The sequence below is a fragment of the Vombatus ursinus genome, unplaced genomic scaffold, assembly GCF_900497805.2.
Source record: "Vombatus ursinus unplaced genomic scaffold, bare-nosed wombat genome assembly UNPS02014798.1, whole genome shotgun sequence".
NCBI classification, from domain to species: domain Eukaryota; kingdom Metazoa; phylum Chordata; class Mammalia; order Diprotodontia; family Vombatidae; genus Vombatus; species Vombatus ursinus.
In genome coordinates this window covers 171,841-186,737 of record NW_020954576.1, presented here as the reverse complement: position 1 = coordinate 186,737, position 14,897 = coordinate 171,841, and the positions used below count along the sequence as shown (strand labels likewise).

The following is a 14,897-nucleotide window of genomic DNA, read 5'->3' as shown; positions in this document are numbered from 1 at the left end:
CACCCTAGGGGTAGGGCTGTGTGTATGGGGTGGGGGAAGCTGCCCCTCCTTTCCCGACCCCTCCTTCCTGGTTTCTGTTCCCCTTTTCCTGGCAGTGGATTATGCAAAGGTTTGGGGGGGGGAGTGAATCGCGGTAAGGAATAGACTATGGAAGCGGGGGGGTTGAGTGGGAGATTGCAGGGAAGGAAGGACTGGGGGGGGGGGGCACCAGTGGGAAACTGGGGCAGAAGGGAAGGCGGCTCCCCCACCGTCCCTCCGCCCAGTTCCCAGCGCTGAGTCACGGGGTCCGAGGAGCAAGCAGGGGGCGGGGTGCCCAGATCCTCTCGCCCGCCCCCGGGGGCAGCAGGAGGAACCCCACCCGCTCCCCTCCCCTCCCGCGTCCCCAGGCAGGGAATGTCTTGTTCCCGCCGCTCCCCGCCCGGGGCCAGAGGGCTGGGCGGGCCAGGCTTCGTCCCATCCTAACCCTGCCCTCCCTTCCCCGGCTCTCTCCCCTCCCCGCCCAGGTGCGAGCTGCCGCCGCCGCCGCCGCCGCCGCCGCTTGTGCAGCCGCCGCCGCGCCCCTGACTCACGCCGCCCCCGGGCTGGCGCTGCAGCTGCTGCCGTCGCTGCCGCTCGGGCTGGGGGGTGGGGGGGGCGGTGAGGACGAGACTTGCTGAGAGTGGGCTTGCGGTCGCCACCTGGCGGCCGGCTGCTGAGCGAGCGCGAGCGCCCCTCGCGGCTGCTTTGGGCGAGTAGATTCCACCATCCCCAACCACCGCTGCCTGTGAGCGAGCGCCCCCTCGCGGCGGCGGGGTAATAGCTTGAATGTGCTGCAGATCCCTGGAGGGGCTGCACAAATAACTTGTCCCTTTTCTGCCGCATTCCTTGGGGGCCTCTCCTGTGTTGGGTAGGGAGTCTCTTCCCGCCCACCCCCGCCCCCCTTAGGATCCAATCCACCCATCCTTCTGTACATAGCATCTTCTGTTGGTCTTGTTGAAATCTAGTTTGAAAATTTTAATTCCCTCTTGATTTCCTGGGGTGACGGGAGGGTGCTGGGGGCTCTCTCCAGCCCTCTTCCTCGCTGGGTGCTGGACCCCCACTGTGGCCTGGGCTCTGCTGATTGGGCTGGTAAGGGGGGAGCCCTCCCTCCCCCACCCCAATTCTGCCTTGCACTATTCCCCCTCCCTGGCCTAGTGGCCCCTCCCCCTCCCTGGGGGGGCAGGTTCAGGGGCCGGTGCTGTCTTCCCTTCCTTCCCCCTCCCACTATGCCCCATGCCCATTTGCACAGCTGCTCAGGCCTCTCCCCCTGGGCTAGGGGGGTCAGGGGAGGGGGTAGCGGGACCAGTCCCTTTATCTATTTAAGGCGTGATGATGTAATATATTGGGGGGGTTGGGTGCCCCGGGCCCCATCTTAGCATTTCAGGTGGTGGGGGGCCCAGGGCTGGGGGAGGGAGACTGAGGACACCTTGGCCTCCCCTCCCCATTCCCTTGGCTTTTCCAGTCAGTGCCTTAGGGTTGGGGGGGGCAGTTCCTCCTCTCCTGCCCCATTCCCTTTCCCTCCCCTCGGGTGTAAGCAACAGAAAGAAAATAATAATAATTTAAGATTCGCAATTGTGTTGGCCTCTCTTTCCTTCTTTAATTATGGGTGGGGATGGGAATCTGGAAATCGGGAGACCGACAGAAGGAAGGGTAGGGTTGGATGGGGTTGAAACCAGAGGAGGCAGTAGCTATTTCTGGGGGAGGGGGGGAGGAGGGGGGATGGTGATACAGATGGGAGATTGAGTGGAGGTAGGCTGTGGGAAAGAATTGGGTTCATCTTCATTCTCGTCCTTGTCTTCAGCTTCCTCACCACTGACCCCATCCTCATTCTCCTGCTGCTTGTTACAGTCAGAATCTGTTTCATTGCTGGGAAGAAGAGAAAATGTGTGGGGTCTGGGGTGAGGGCAGGCCCTCTTCCCCCATTACTCTTCCTGGCATCCCTCTGCTCTCACCTTGAGCTACAGGTTCGATCTAGATTATAGAGAAGGGATAGCTTCTTGAACCTGGCCTTCCCCAGGACTGCCTTCAGCTTTTTCTTAAGCCACCTTTGCTTCTCCTTGCTCAGTCTTTTGGTTGAAGCCAGCCACAGGCGGGGGTGCTCATCATCACTGGAGTCCCTGGAGGAAACCTCAGAATTTAGGGACTTGGAGGTTGTTGCCGAATCTTCCTAAACAAGTGAATTCCCTCCACCACCCCTACCTTTTACATCCTGGTTTCCTCCCTTTTGCAACCAACCCCATGGCTAGCTATGTCCTTGAGAACTCACAACTCTAGATCCAGGTCTCCCTGGGGAGTCAGGGGCGCTGCACACACTGAGCACGTGTTATTCAGGAGTCTGAAGCAGGTCCTGCAGAAGAGGCCTAGGCGGTGGAGCCCAGGGAGTAGTGACTCAGGAATACTTGGCCTGGCTACCCCTCTCTTCTCTCCTCTCCCCCCACCTCAACTTTCCTGGAGCTCTTCCTGGCCTCCACCACCTCACTGGGCTGCAAATGATAGAATGCCATGCAATAATAGAACTATATGCAAGTTGCAGAAAGGGTGCAATGCAAATTAGGCCAAAACTCGCAAATTTGTGTCTGCCTTATGCAAATCACAAAATGCATATGTAAATCACCATGCCCATATGCAAACGAGTTCATGCATAGCGATAACATTAGATCCAAATGTAAAACCTATGCAAAATTACGGACCACAATTGATTGTGTCTATGCAAATGAAATAGAATTATAGATTTAAAATTGGAAAGGACCTTAGAAGCCAGTCAGTCCACACCCTTCATTTACAGAGAAAGGAAACTGAGGGTAGGGAAGCTGAGTGATTCCCTTGGTTTCAGAGTGCCATAAATGGGATTGGAACCTAACCTTTCAGATGACAAATCCAGAACTCTTTCCATGGTGCCATGTTGGCACCTCCAGAGCAAGACTCTGGTGATTCCCTGGAGGCCTACCTCTGCAACCTGGGGTGCTGCAGGGCACAAAGTCTTGCATCTCATGTTCATTCTGAGGCCTACCACAGCCCAGGCAGTAGGTCTGATGGATTCCCAGGAGATTGATCAGTGGTACCAGGCGGGGCCACCTGTAGGAGGGTTTTGTGTACATCCTCTACATGGGTCATCCTCTCCCCTAACCCACCCTAAAGCTCTATGGATGATGGGGACCTGTCCTTTTTTATCCAATTACTTTTGCCCTTTTGACCTATTAGGAAGGCCTTCCTACAGTCTAACCCCCCATTTAACCAACCAGTTATTCCTCTTTCTTTGGTCCCATTCCCCCCTTCTATCCTGCCAGAGAATCCTTCTTCAGAGTGGATACTCATAAATCCTGAAGTACCTCTCACTTTGCACAAGTATTTTGCACATTCAACTTAGGGGCAAATTTCCACTCTGACCCCTAGATCATCTGCTGTTGGATTTTCCCTTCAGGGGGAAAGGGGAGGAAGAAAACTCACTTGGCAGCAAGCACAAGGAGAATGTTGGTGTGGCCCTGGTCTGCTGCCCGACGCCTCACAGCACCAACCAGAGAAGTGGCCACGTTGGATCGGCGGGTCAGCAGATTGTTGTACAGGAAAGAGATCCGTTCCTAGATGGGATGTTAGGGGGAGTGCTCACTGCTTTGAGGTCCAACAGTGGACAGATTTCTACCCAAGTCAAAAAGGAAGAGTTTCCCTTGCTTACGGTTAGGCAAAGGCAGTTGGGAGGGAGGGGATGCAAAAAGGATTGCCAAACCTGGCATTACAGCTGTAAAACTGAATGATTATGTGGAAGCCCCCACTCAAGGTATCCCCAATCCAGGGACATTATAATCCTGTGAAGCACTGCCCTGAGAGGCTTCTTTCTGTGTTTGCCCCAGGGGAGTCTACAGAGAATCATGGAACCATGGATGCTCAGAAAATGAAAGCAAGGACTTTCCCAAACTTCCCAAACTCCCAACTACTGACCAGTAAACCTCTGCTTGGAATAAAACAGCCACCCTCCTTCCACCCCTTCCACTGGGACTGTAGGCCTTTCACCTGCTCCCGGGATGGGTAGTAGGAAGCACAGATGACCCGACTCATCCGTCCAACGTAAGAGCCAAAGAGGGTAACAAAGAAACACAGGCCGTACATGAGGCCTGTGGACAAGGTGGGTGTTACCTGAGGAAGAATACCAGACCCACATCGGGTCTGCCCTACATCCTCCCAGAACTGCACAGGGCCTGATGAGGACAGGTTGAGAGACCCTAGTTCCCAAGGCTATGACTCCCAAAACAGGTTCCATTTTCTAGAACTTCTTCCCTCCCATCAACCTCATATCCTTGATAATCATAACAGTAACTAACATTTACTATCTTTTTGGGGCCAGACTCTAGTTTAGTGACTGGGGGAGAGGGGGCGGGGAAGGTCACACAGTATGTGTCTGAGTCAGGACTTGAACGCAGGTCTTCCTAACTCCAGGCCTAATATCTGTCCACTGCACCACTTAGCTGCCCTAGTATCCCATAGAACACTTTATCACTATAAAGCATTTCACATTAATTATCTCATTTGAGCCCTGTGACATCTGGGTAAAGTAGGGAGGACAGGTGTTGTCTTTTCTAAAGTTAAGTGATTTGCTCATGTGAGTATGTGTCAGAACCAGGACTTAAACCCAAGTCTTTTTGACTTTAAGGCCAGCATGCCCTACCCACTAGAATACATCACCTTTCACATCACTATCAATATAGCCTAAAATTGGTGTGTTTTTTCTCTCTTCTATGTCCCCAACACTGTTGATTCATATTTGAGTTTGCATACCAGTAAAACCTTCTGATTTTCTTTCACATGAAATTAAGTCTATTCATGTCTCTCCTATCTTTGTGCAATTGACTTTTTGAACACAAGTAAAGTATTTTACATTTGTCCCCACTATATTGCATCTTCCCATCTACACACTAACATGTAGAGATTTTTTTGGTAGTTTGCTTGGTATGGCACTGAATAAGTAAATTAATTTAGGTAGAATTCTCATTTTTTATTATATCATTATTATTATATCAGTTGCTCGGCCTACCCATGAGCAACTGATATTTTTCCAATTATTTAGATCTAACTTTATTTGTGTGAAAAGTGTTTCGTAATTGTGTTCATATAGTTCCTGAGTTTGTTTTGGCAAATAGAGAACTTTTTGGATGGCTGTGTCTGTCTTGCAACTGTCCTCTTCAGTTTTGTATCATCTATGAATTTTATTAACATGCTACTAATGCCTTCATCCAAATCAATAATTTTTTAAAAAAGAAAAAGAAAGGGGCAGCTAGGTGGCACAGTGGATAGAGTACCGGCCCTGAGGTCAGGAGGACCTGAGTTCAAATCCAGCCTCAGACCAAACACTTGACACTTACTAGCTGTGTGACCCTGGGCAAGTCACTTAACCCCAATTGCCTAAAAACCAAAAAAAAAAAAAAAAAGAAAAGAAAAAAAGAAAAAGAAAAAAACACCAAACAGTAGGCCAGGGACAGATCCTTGAGTACTCCACTAGAGACCTCCCTCCTGGTTGTCACTGACTTTCACTACTATTCTTTGGGTCTGCACATTCAACTAATTCAAACCCACTTTGTCATTTGGCCCACTTTTTAAATCTTTAAACCTTTCAATGTTGATTAAGTGCCCTCTGGATCTTCAAGTCCCTCCCAGTGCCCCTTGAATAGTTACCAATGAGTATATAGCTTTTGTAGTTGGGTTCTGATGTACGGAGAAGGCAGCGCCGGGATAGGATGGTGATATTTCCCTTCTGTAGGATGTCAAACACTGATACCAGGTCACGGTAGATCTGTCCCACGTAGCCTGTCCCCTCTACAGTAACTGACACCAACACAGGGTCTGGGAACATAGGAGATAGGATGGGTAAGGAAATCATCTCATCTTAGCTTTCCCTTCTTGAGAGGGTCACTTTTTTTTTTTTTTGGTGAAAAACTAAGTATATTTCCCTTAATCCTATTCTGCCCCCTATTTATTCTATTCTCTCTTTTGACCCTGTCCCTCCTTAGAAATGTTTGCTTCTGATTACTCTCTCCCCCAATCTGCCCTCCCCTCTATCATCCTCCTACTCTCTTGTCCCCTTCCCCCCCTCTTTTCCTGTAGGGTAAGATAGATTTCCATACCCAATTGAGTCTATGTGTTATTCTCTCCTTAAGCCAAATATGATGAGAATAAGATTCACTCATTCGAGAGGATCACTTTTATAGCCAGGAAATGTACCCATTGGGGATAGGGAGGCCCCTAGATCCTCTGGGCAGGAAGAGACTCAGAGCCTCACTTTCTCACTTTATACACACACACACACACACACACACACACACACACACATGCCCTTTGCCCAGAAAGCCTTAGCACCATCACCTGTAATCCATTCTAAATGGGTATAGCACCATGCCCAGGTCAAGGCAGGCAGATAGTAGAATATGTTCAACTCATGTCGGCCAAAATAACCAGATGAAAAAGGCAATTGGGTGGTGTGGTGGTTAAGAGCACAAGACTTGACTTGGAATTAAGAAGACCTGTGTTTAGTAGATAGAGCACCCACCCTGGAGTCAGGAGGACCTAAGTTCAAATGCATCCTCAGATACTTACTAGCTATGTGACCTTGGGCAAGTCACTTAACCCTGACTGCCTCCAACAACAAACAAACAAAAAAGGAAGGCTTGAATTCAAATCCTGTCTCAGACACTTGCTATTTGTGTGACCCTGGGCAAGCCATTTAACTTCTGTTTGCCTCAATTTTTTCATCTATAAAATGGGAATAATAACTACCACCTCCTGGGTTGTTGTGAGGATCAAATGAGATGTTTTCAAGGACTTTTGCAAACCTTAAAGCATGATATAAATGCTATTATTATTAAGGGGGAACTGAATTTGGAGTTAGACAACCTGGGTTTGAAGTCCTACCTTGGTGACATTGAATAAGTCACTTCTCTTTGATGAATCTGTTTTGTCAAATGCATATAAAAACCCTACTAGCCCAGAGGGTTGAAGGGATGACCACTATTACATAGGAGAAGGTGGAGATAAACTTGAAGATATGTAACATCCCTTCCAGCTCTAAATCTCACTCTTTTGATCCAGGACAAGAGGTAAAACTTGGTTGGAAGTTTAAAGGAAGGGAATGGAGAGTAAGAGTTGGAGAAGGGTTAAGGGGGTGGGTCAGAGGGTCCAGAGGAGGGCAATCAGAGGAGTTGCAGGTCGATAGGATGGGAGCTCTCACTCCGAGTCACGATCTCCCCCTGCAGCCAATAGCGAGCCAGGTCCAGCAGCCAGAAGATAGCATAGTCCAGTACCACTAGCAGCAACACCACCAGCAGATGTCGGATTAGGGTGAAGGTCGCCAAGGTGTAATGCATCCGCTCCATCCGGGACAGGTATAGGGAACCTGAAAAGGAAGAAGAGTCTAGGGGAGAAGAAGACTGGCACCAGAGACTCAGCACAGCCAGAGGTGCTACATGGAAGTGGTGCCCACAAAGTAGGCTGGTGAATAACAATCCCTTCCATTATAGGACCCCCTATACCTCTACCCTATACCATGACCCTGTCCACCAAGAAATAAGAGTCCTACTTGGTCATGGGCAGCTAGGTGGTACAGTGGATAGAGCATCTGACCTGGAATCAGGAGGACCTGAGTTCAAATCTGGCCTCAGACACTAGCTGTGTGACCCCGGGCAAATCCCTTAACCCTCTTTTCCTCATTTTCCTCATCTGTCAAATGAGCTGGAGGAGGAAATGGCAAACCATTACAGTATCCTTGCCAAGAAAACTCCAAATGGGTTCATGAAGAGTCAGATATGACTGAAACAACTCAACAATAACAATGCTCTGTTATACTTAGTCATGCTTGGCAACCTAACTGGGCCTCAGTCTTCTAATATAGAAAATCATCCTGAATGGTGAAGATGGGGGTCAGGGAATGCCTTGCCAAAAAATATACATCCACAACACAGCCACAAGGGGTCCCTTTTGCCAAATGTGTAGAATCCCACCCCCTTGCCATGGAAGTGCTATATAAATATGAACTATTGTTATAATATTTAAACATTTACATAGTACTTTAAGATTTGCAAAGAGCTCCAAATAAGTTATTTCACTGGTGATGACGGTGATGATTATGTCTGGGGACTGGACCTGCTATTTCATTGCTATAGGGAACTCTCAGAAGTGGAAAATCCCTTCTGCCGATGCTGGTCTTCACCTTCTCTGCAATCTATAGTCTTAGACTCTTGCTAAAGACACTGAGAGTTTAAGTGATGATGGTGATGATGCCCACTCATGCCAGCACAAGCCTTGTCTTTCTAGAATCTCCAGCTCTACTTCTCTGCTGTAGCTGGGCAAAGTTGGTCCTCATCTCCCAGCCCCACATGAACCATTCATTCTCCACCAAGTCCCTCTGTCCCTCTTAGATATCCTTCCTCCTTCCCATCACTGGTCCATGAGCTCTTCCAGAAAGCCTTCCCAAAGTAACTACCTATCCTCTGATGGCCCTCCCATCCCTCTCCATGCCTCCAATTCTGATGTGTAGAGTTTTGTCTAGATAAATCACTGGACCTTCCCTCTCTCTTCTTCTATGTCCTTGAGGCAATGGTAATGGGAAGTCAAAAGGGTGTTTGGCCTTATAAAACTGGAATCTCCCCAAAGGTAGAGTCTGTGTGTCCTGCTCCATCTGAGTCTTTTCCTAACATTAAAGACAGAGATCTGCCAACAAATGATGTGGACAGTACTAATAGTAACCAGAACTCCATGGCACAGGGTCCTAGCATTCCTACCCTTCCTCGGACGCCTCCTAATACTGTCTTCAGGAAACTTCTGTCTTTTAGAGTTACACAATCACCTGGCCGGATATATCGGGTGCATTCCCTGAGGCTCAGGGGCAAGACTGAAGGCAGACCAGCCTGGATCCGGATGGCATCCATACGCATAAAGCGGTTGGTTATGTAGATGTTGTCAAAGTTGTCCTGAGTCAGGTAACGGTAGCGGTAGAAGAGGGCTCTGGAGGAGGGAGAGGTGAGGGAGGTCTCAGAGCCATTCAGGGCCTCATTCCTAAGAGAGGTCCAGAGCTGGGACTGCCCACCCTAGGAATTTGTACAACACTTGACAAGTTTGAGAACTGGACCCTCTGCCACCCCCAACCACTCTCCTTTTGAGGTTATGGACCTTTATTCTCATAAATGCAGCTTGATTTATAAATCTAGGCCATGGAGAGGGGAATTTTCTGGCATTAAAAAATATGTTAAAAAGTTTCAAACAAACAAACATATATACTTATTAAAAGGAAGATAAACCATGATATAAATAATCAGTCTTAATCCAAGAGAACAGATGATGGAACATACTTCCCTCTTCTCCATAAAGAGGTAGAGTACTGCAAGCACAGAATATGACATACATTGTCAGAGATACTGCAGGAGGCAGCTACTTGGTGCTAAGCGTAGAGTGCTGTGCTTAGAGTCAGGAAGATCTGAGTTCATATACAGCCTTAGACATATCTTAGCTATGTGACCTTGGGCAAGTCACTTAACCTCAGTTTGCCTCATTTTTCTTAACTGTAAAATTGGGATAATAATAATACCTACTTCCCACATTATTGTGAGAATCAAATGAGATAATATTTATGAGGTATTTAGTAGTGTCTGGCTTATAGTAGTTGCTATATAGTTGCTAATTATTATTATTATTATTATTATTATTATTACAGTTACAGTAATGTTTCTTATATTGATTGGTTTCCATAAACAGTTTTTCTTTGTTACAGGAGAGGTTTCACTAGGAGGAGATATTGGAAAATGTCTAAACAAAGCATTAATGAAACTAAAAAATAAAGGAAAAAACAAAGAACCAAGCTGTACCCCAGGCAGGTTTATACCTTCCTACTCCTGGTCCTAGGTTTGGATTGGTCAGTATCAACCTGGAAATTCCTTCTAAGAAATGTCAGGTGCCCCTCTCACTACAAGGCCTCTGAGACTTTGAAACCCCCCACTCCCTACTCCCAGATCCCCTGCCTTCCACGTTCCCCCCCTCCCCTTACTGGAGGTAGAGGAAAATTAACAGTAGCGGAGTGGTGTGGCCAAGCAGGGCCAGGGTCTCCCTGATGGGATGTAGCCTCAGGTTGACAGCCTCTCGAAGGTCAAAGGCCACCTGAGACAGGCTTCGGGAAGAGTTGAGATTCACTTTGAAGTGATGGGAGGTTGTGACGTTGAACTCAAACTCCCTACGCACACGGTTAATCAATTGAATCACCGCTGGAGGAGGTAATAGGAATAAGAAGTGAGCAGTCAGGGCAAGGGCACAATCCCATCAAGAAGGAGGGATCCAGTATGAAAGATGTCAGTCACATTCATGAACCAAAAAACCCATCTGGGTGGGAGGAGGTATTCATTCATTCATTCAAACATCAAGCACCTGCTAGGGACCAGGCACTGTGATGGTGCAGGGGGTAGGGGCGGACATGCCAGGCTACAAAGATAAATAAAACAAAGCCTTTTGCCTTTAAGGAGTTCTTGACCTCAAAAGGAGATCAAGCACATGAAAGTATTTTGTGTTAGAATATATCACATGTGGATCTGGACCCATGGGGTAGCATTCTATGGAATACAAATGAAAAGGAAGAGGGACCTCAGGAATCAAGAAGCAGCCCTGAGAATAATGATTGCCCAGCCTGAAGAGATCAGCTTATTGGGAATTGGGGGGCACCTCTGGGATACAAAATAGGGCAGGGTGACTCACGGGTGCCAATGGTGGCCCGCAAGAATGGCTGTAGATAGCGGGGGATGACACAGAACAGCTGGGCCACTGGGAATGGCAGAGGGGTGAGAGGACAGAAAAATCAGAAGGAGGAACAGATCCATGGGGTCACTTATCTCCCAGTATCAGCCATGTCCTCCAATGACCCTGTTACTTCTCACTCTTCACCTCCATTGGTCTCCCTTCTTTGGTTTTATGCCCTCCCCATCAAACCCAAGTCCCTGCTAGCCCCATCCTTCATTCTTTCCTCATTGTCTCTTCCCCACCCTGACCATCCACTCCCACCCCCCAATCTCACTACACGCAATGATTTCCCCAACCACCTCTACAGTGGGCCCATCCTTACCAGTGGCCAGACCACAGAGTAGCAGCTTGAAAGGCATGAGGATATAGCAGAGGTGGTAGAACAGGGGCACTGCCTTCATGCAGCGATCCTTTGCATCGTCAAAGATCTTCGCACACTTTGAGTAGGGTGAGCCTAGCTCAGAATTGCACACATCGCCAATGTGCAAAAGCCAGTACCACACATTTCGCAGGGCCCTGACTAGGGAGGGGAGGGTGGGTAGAATGAGCATCCAATAAATAACTTGCTGGACACATGAATAGATGGATGGATAGATGAATGGATGGATGGATTGCCATTATCCTCTCATACATTTTCTCTCTCTTACATAAAACCCACCTATAACTAATCCTCTTCCTTATGTAACAAGGTGGATCCAGAAAACAAGGGAAGGTAGAGGGGGAAGTGGGCAACTAGGTGGCAAAAGATTACAGGATTTGGGTCAGGAAGATGTGAGTTCAAATCCGGCCTCAGACACTTACTAGCTATGTGACCCTGGACAAGTCACTTAACCTCTGCCTGCTTCAGGTGTTTTTGTTTTTGTTTGTTTGTTTGTTTTTTGGTGAGGCAATCAGAGTGAAATGACTTGCCCAGGGTCACACACCTAGTAAGTGTCAAGTGTCTGTGGCTGGATTTGAACTCAGGTCCTCCTGACTCCAAAGCCGGAGCTCTATCCACTGCACCACCTAGCTGCCCCTACTTCAGTTTTTTTCAACTGTATAATGGGGATAATAATAGCACCTATCTCCCAGGGTTGTTGTGAGGATCAAGTGAGATACTACCTGCAAAGTGCTTAGCACAATGCCAATGCTTTTCCCCTTCTCTCCTCTTCCTTCCCCTCTCCTTCTCCCTGGAGGAAGTAGGCATAGCCATGGCCCTCTGTGCTTCCTCCTAATAGTTCTGGTTTCCCAGGAATGTACTAGAACTGGAGGCCAGACATGCTTGATAGTCCTCCTTTTCAAAGTAGGGCAACCCATTTGGTGCTAAGGAAGAATCCAGATCTCATCTTTCATACAAGTGCTAGGTCTGGAGGACAGGATCATTGGTTTTTTGGTTTTGTTTTGTTTTTTGTTGTTGTTGTTGTTGATTTTTGGTGTTTTGTTTTGTTTTGGGTGAGGCAACTGGGGTTAAGTGATTTGCCCAGAGTCACACAGCTAGTGAGTGTTATGTGTCTGAGGCCGGATTTGAACTCAGGTCCTCCCGACTCCAGGGCTGGTGCTCTATCCACCGTGCCACCTAGCTGCCCCTGTTGTTGGTTATTTTTTTAGATTGGATCAGTCAAATGGAATATAAGAGGGAGAGTGGCCCAGACCAAAGATGAACACATCAGGGTGAAGAGTTAAGAGGTGAGAGGATGAGGGAGTTTCATTGTGCTTTTTGGCTATGAAAAGAGTATACTGTAGGCAAATGAACTGACCTACGTGCTTCACGCCATCCATGATAGAACGGAAGAATTTCCGGATCCGGTCAGCGACCTCCTTGGCCTTCCCTGCAATGGCCTTGATCTTTTTCAGGGCACCTAGGAAGAAATAGCAGGGGATAAAAGGAGGTGGGGTGGGGAAATCCTTCCCATAGGTCTGAGCCCTGACCCCTGAGGTATAGGGGAGGTTGACCCAGAGCCTGAGAACATGGACTACCGCTTGGTGTTTGGGAAGGGACACTAGATTCATAGTCAGAAGGCAGCCTTTGCCACTTACTAAGTGTGCTAACAGAGCCCAATCACTTAACCTCCCTAAACCACTTTCAAAATGAGTATTAAATGAATCTTTACCAGAGCCCAAACTAGACATTTTTTTCCAGTGGCAGTAGTGGTACAGAGGGTATTCCAACCTAAGTGAGGTCATTTTGGGAGAGGGGGCAGCCTATGAAGCTCAGTTGGCCCTTGCCCTGGTGGGTTAAGGAGGAAGGAAGGCCCTGGGGCAATGGAGCAGAAGGAACGTGACTCAAGGTGCTTCTGGCCACAGGATTAGCCAACAGACAGAATTCTGTAAGGGAAGTGAGTTCAGATGCTGTAGGGAGGGAGCCCATCTTCCCAAGCTAGTTATAACTGATATTTGCACTACCTCCCTTGCAGGGCAGTTGTGAAGAAAGTGCTTTGTTAGCCTGAAAGCATCTCAGGAATGGGAGTGGTTACATCTCGGAGGATGGAAGAGGATGCCAAGATTTCATAGGATCATAGAGCTGGAAGAGGCCTATTTGAATCCCTCATTTTACAGATGGGGAAATTGAAGCCCAGAGAGCAGAAGTAATTTGTCCAAGGTCACATAGGCTGCAGAATGAGCATTCGATTCCATATCATGTGGTTCCAAATCCTCTTCATGAGATCACTAGACCACCCTCCTTTCCAAGTCCCCTCATTGTAAAGTAGAAACCATGATGCCAGATACCCAAGACACGGGGGTATTGAAGTAGGGGGGGGAGGTGAGAGCAGGAAAAAGGCAATAACTCTGGAGAAGGAGGTGAAGAGTCGGGGCAGAAGGGAGGGAACTCTTACTGATTAGGGGCTGCCGGGCCCGCTGAAGCACCTCCGCACTCTGGTTAAGGGCCAGCTCTGCCCCACAAGCCACAGAATCACTCGCCCTACTGAAGTTTCTGATAATGTTGGCACAGGGGCCCTGCATAACCAGCCCAAAGGCTGCAATCAGCAGCAGTGTCCGGCCCTGTCCTGGTGGAGATAATGAGCTCTCAGAATCCTCACTAGGGTATCACCCCAAACCCTTCTCAGACTCCAACCCCAACTTTTTTGTTCCTTCAAGAACCCACTCTAAGGTGGATTAGATGGGGATTTGGCTACTTTTCCACCCTCTCTAGCTGCTGATGCTGTTGCCCCCCCAGACCATCAGAGGCCACTCCTGGGAAGAGTTGAAGCACTCTGCTCTGCATATCCTAGAGCCAGCTTTTCTCATCTTCACCCCCAAATCCAACCTTCCTCATCTTCATCCCAAGACCTGGCCTTCCTCATCTTCCCCCCCCAAATCCAACCTTCCTCATCTTCATCCCAGGACTTAGCCTTCCTCATCTTCACCCCCAAATTCAACCTTCCTCATCTTTATCCAAGGACCCAGCCTTCCTCATCTTCACCCCCAAATCCAACCTTCCTCATCTTCACCCCAGGATATGGGCTGCCCTATTTCTTGATTTGACCTCTTTGAGACTTTCCCTTCTCTAGCCATCACTCCCCTATGTGTATTGTTTCCCTAATTAATACCTAAGCTTCTTAGATCAGGAACTATCATCTCTACTTTCGATTTGTATCCCCAGCACTTAATCCCAATTACTCTTCACCTCTTCCCCCACTGTTCCTACAGCTGCCCCCTTGATGCCAGTGTCCTCCCAGGTCCTGGCCCTCTTTGCAGTGATTCTTTCTCCCCTACCTCCTAGGGTTCCCTTGGTCTTGATACCTCATCAGCCCAGGTGTTCTCCCAGCCCTCTTTTCTCTGTAGTAACAACCCAGCCTCTCTCTCTCTGTCTCCCCCCCCCCATGTCACTGGACTCACGAGAAAAGGCCTGAGGCAGCAGCAGCAGGACAGTCATGCGAACAGAACGAGAAAAGCCCATACCTAGGCCCAAGAAGATAGCTAGAGAGAGAGTGCCCACCAGGCAGGTCCAAGGACTGTGCCCCTGCACCAACAGGCCCAGAAGCCCATAGGTTGTAGCCACGGCGAGGCCCAGGATAAAGCCACCCACACTCTGAGCCACTTCTTGTCCCTTGCTCTGCTCCCTTGCCCACAAAGGGACCTCTTTGCCAGTCATGGATTTGGGGTACAGCTTCTGTACTCATCTGTTCGTTGAGATGCCC

The 14,897-nt window shown here is 48.5% G+C and overlaps 1 protein-coding gene across 1 annotated transcript; it reads right to left on the bottom strand.

Annotated features, from left to right (window-relative positions):
• Positions 1 to 1,706: 1,706 nt before the first annotated feature.
• On the bottom strand, positions 1,707 to 14,866 carry LOC114049503 (DC-STAMP domain-containing protein 2-like). Its single transcript, XM_027870744.1, has 15 exons — positions 14,596 to 14,866; positions 13,593 to 13,763; positions 12,516 to 12,617; positions 11,102 to 11,299; positions 10,738 to 10,803; positions 10,040 to 10,253; positions 8,846 to 9,003; positions 7,232 to 7,396; positions 5,683 to 5,850; positions 4,027 to 4,127; positions 3,466 to 3,596; positions 2,966 to 3,093; positions 2,285 to 2,378; positions 1,971 to 2,135; positions 1,707 to 1,884 (listed from the first exon to the last, which is right to left on the bottom strand). The coding sequence occupies exons 1-15, from the start codon at positions 14,849 to 14,851 to the stop codon at positions 1,707 to 1,709; spliced, it is 2,295 nt and encodes a 764-aa protein (XP_027726545.1). The 5' UTR covers positions 14,852 to 14,866.
• Between the last annotated feature and the right edge of the window lie 31 nt (positions 14,867 to 14,897).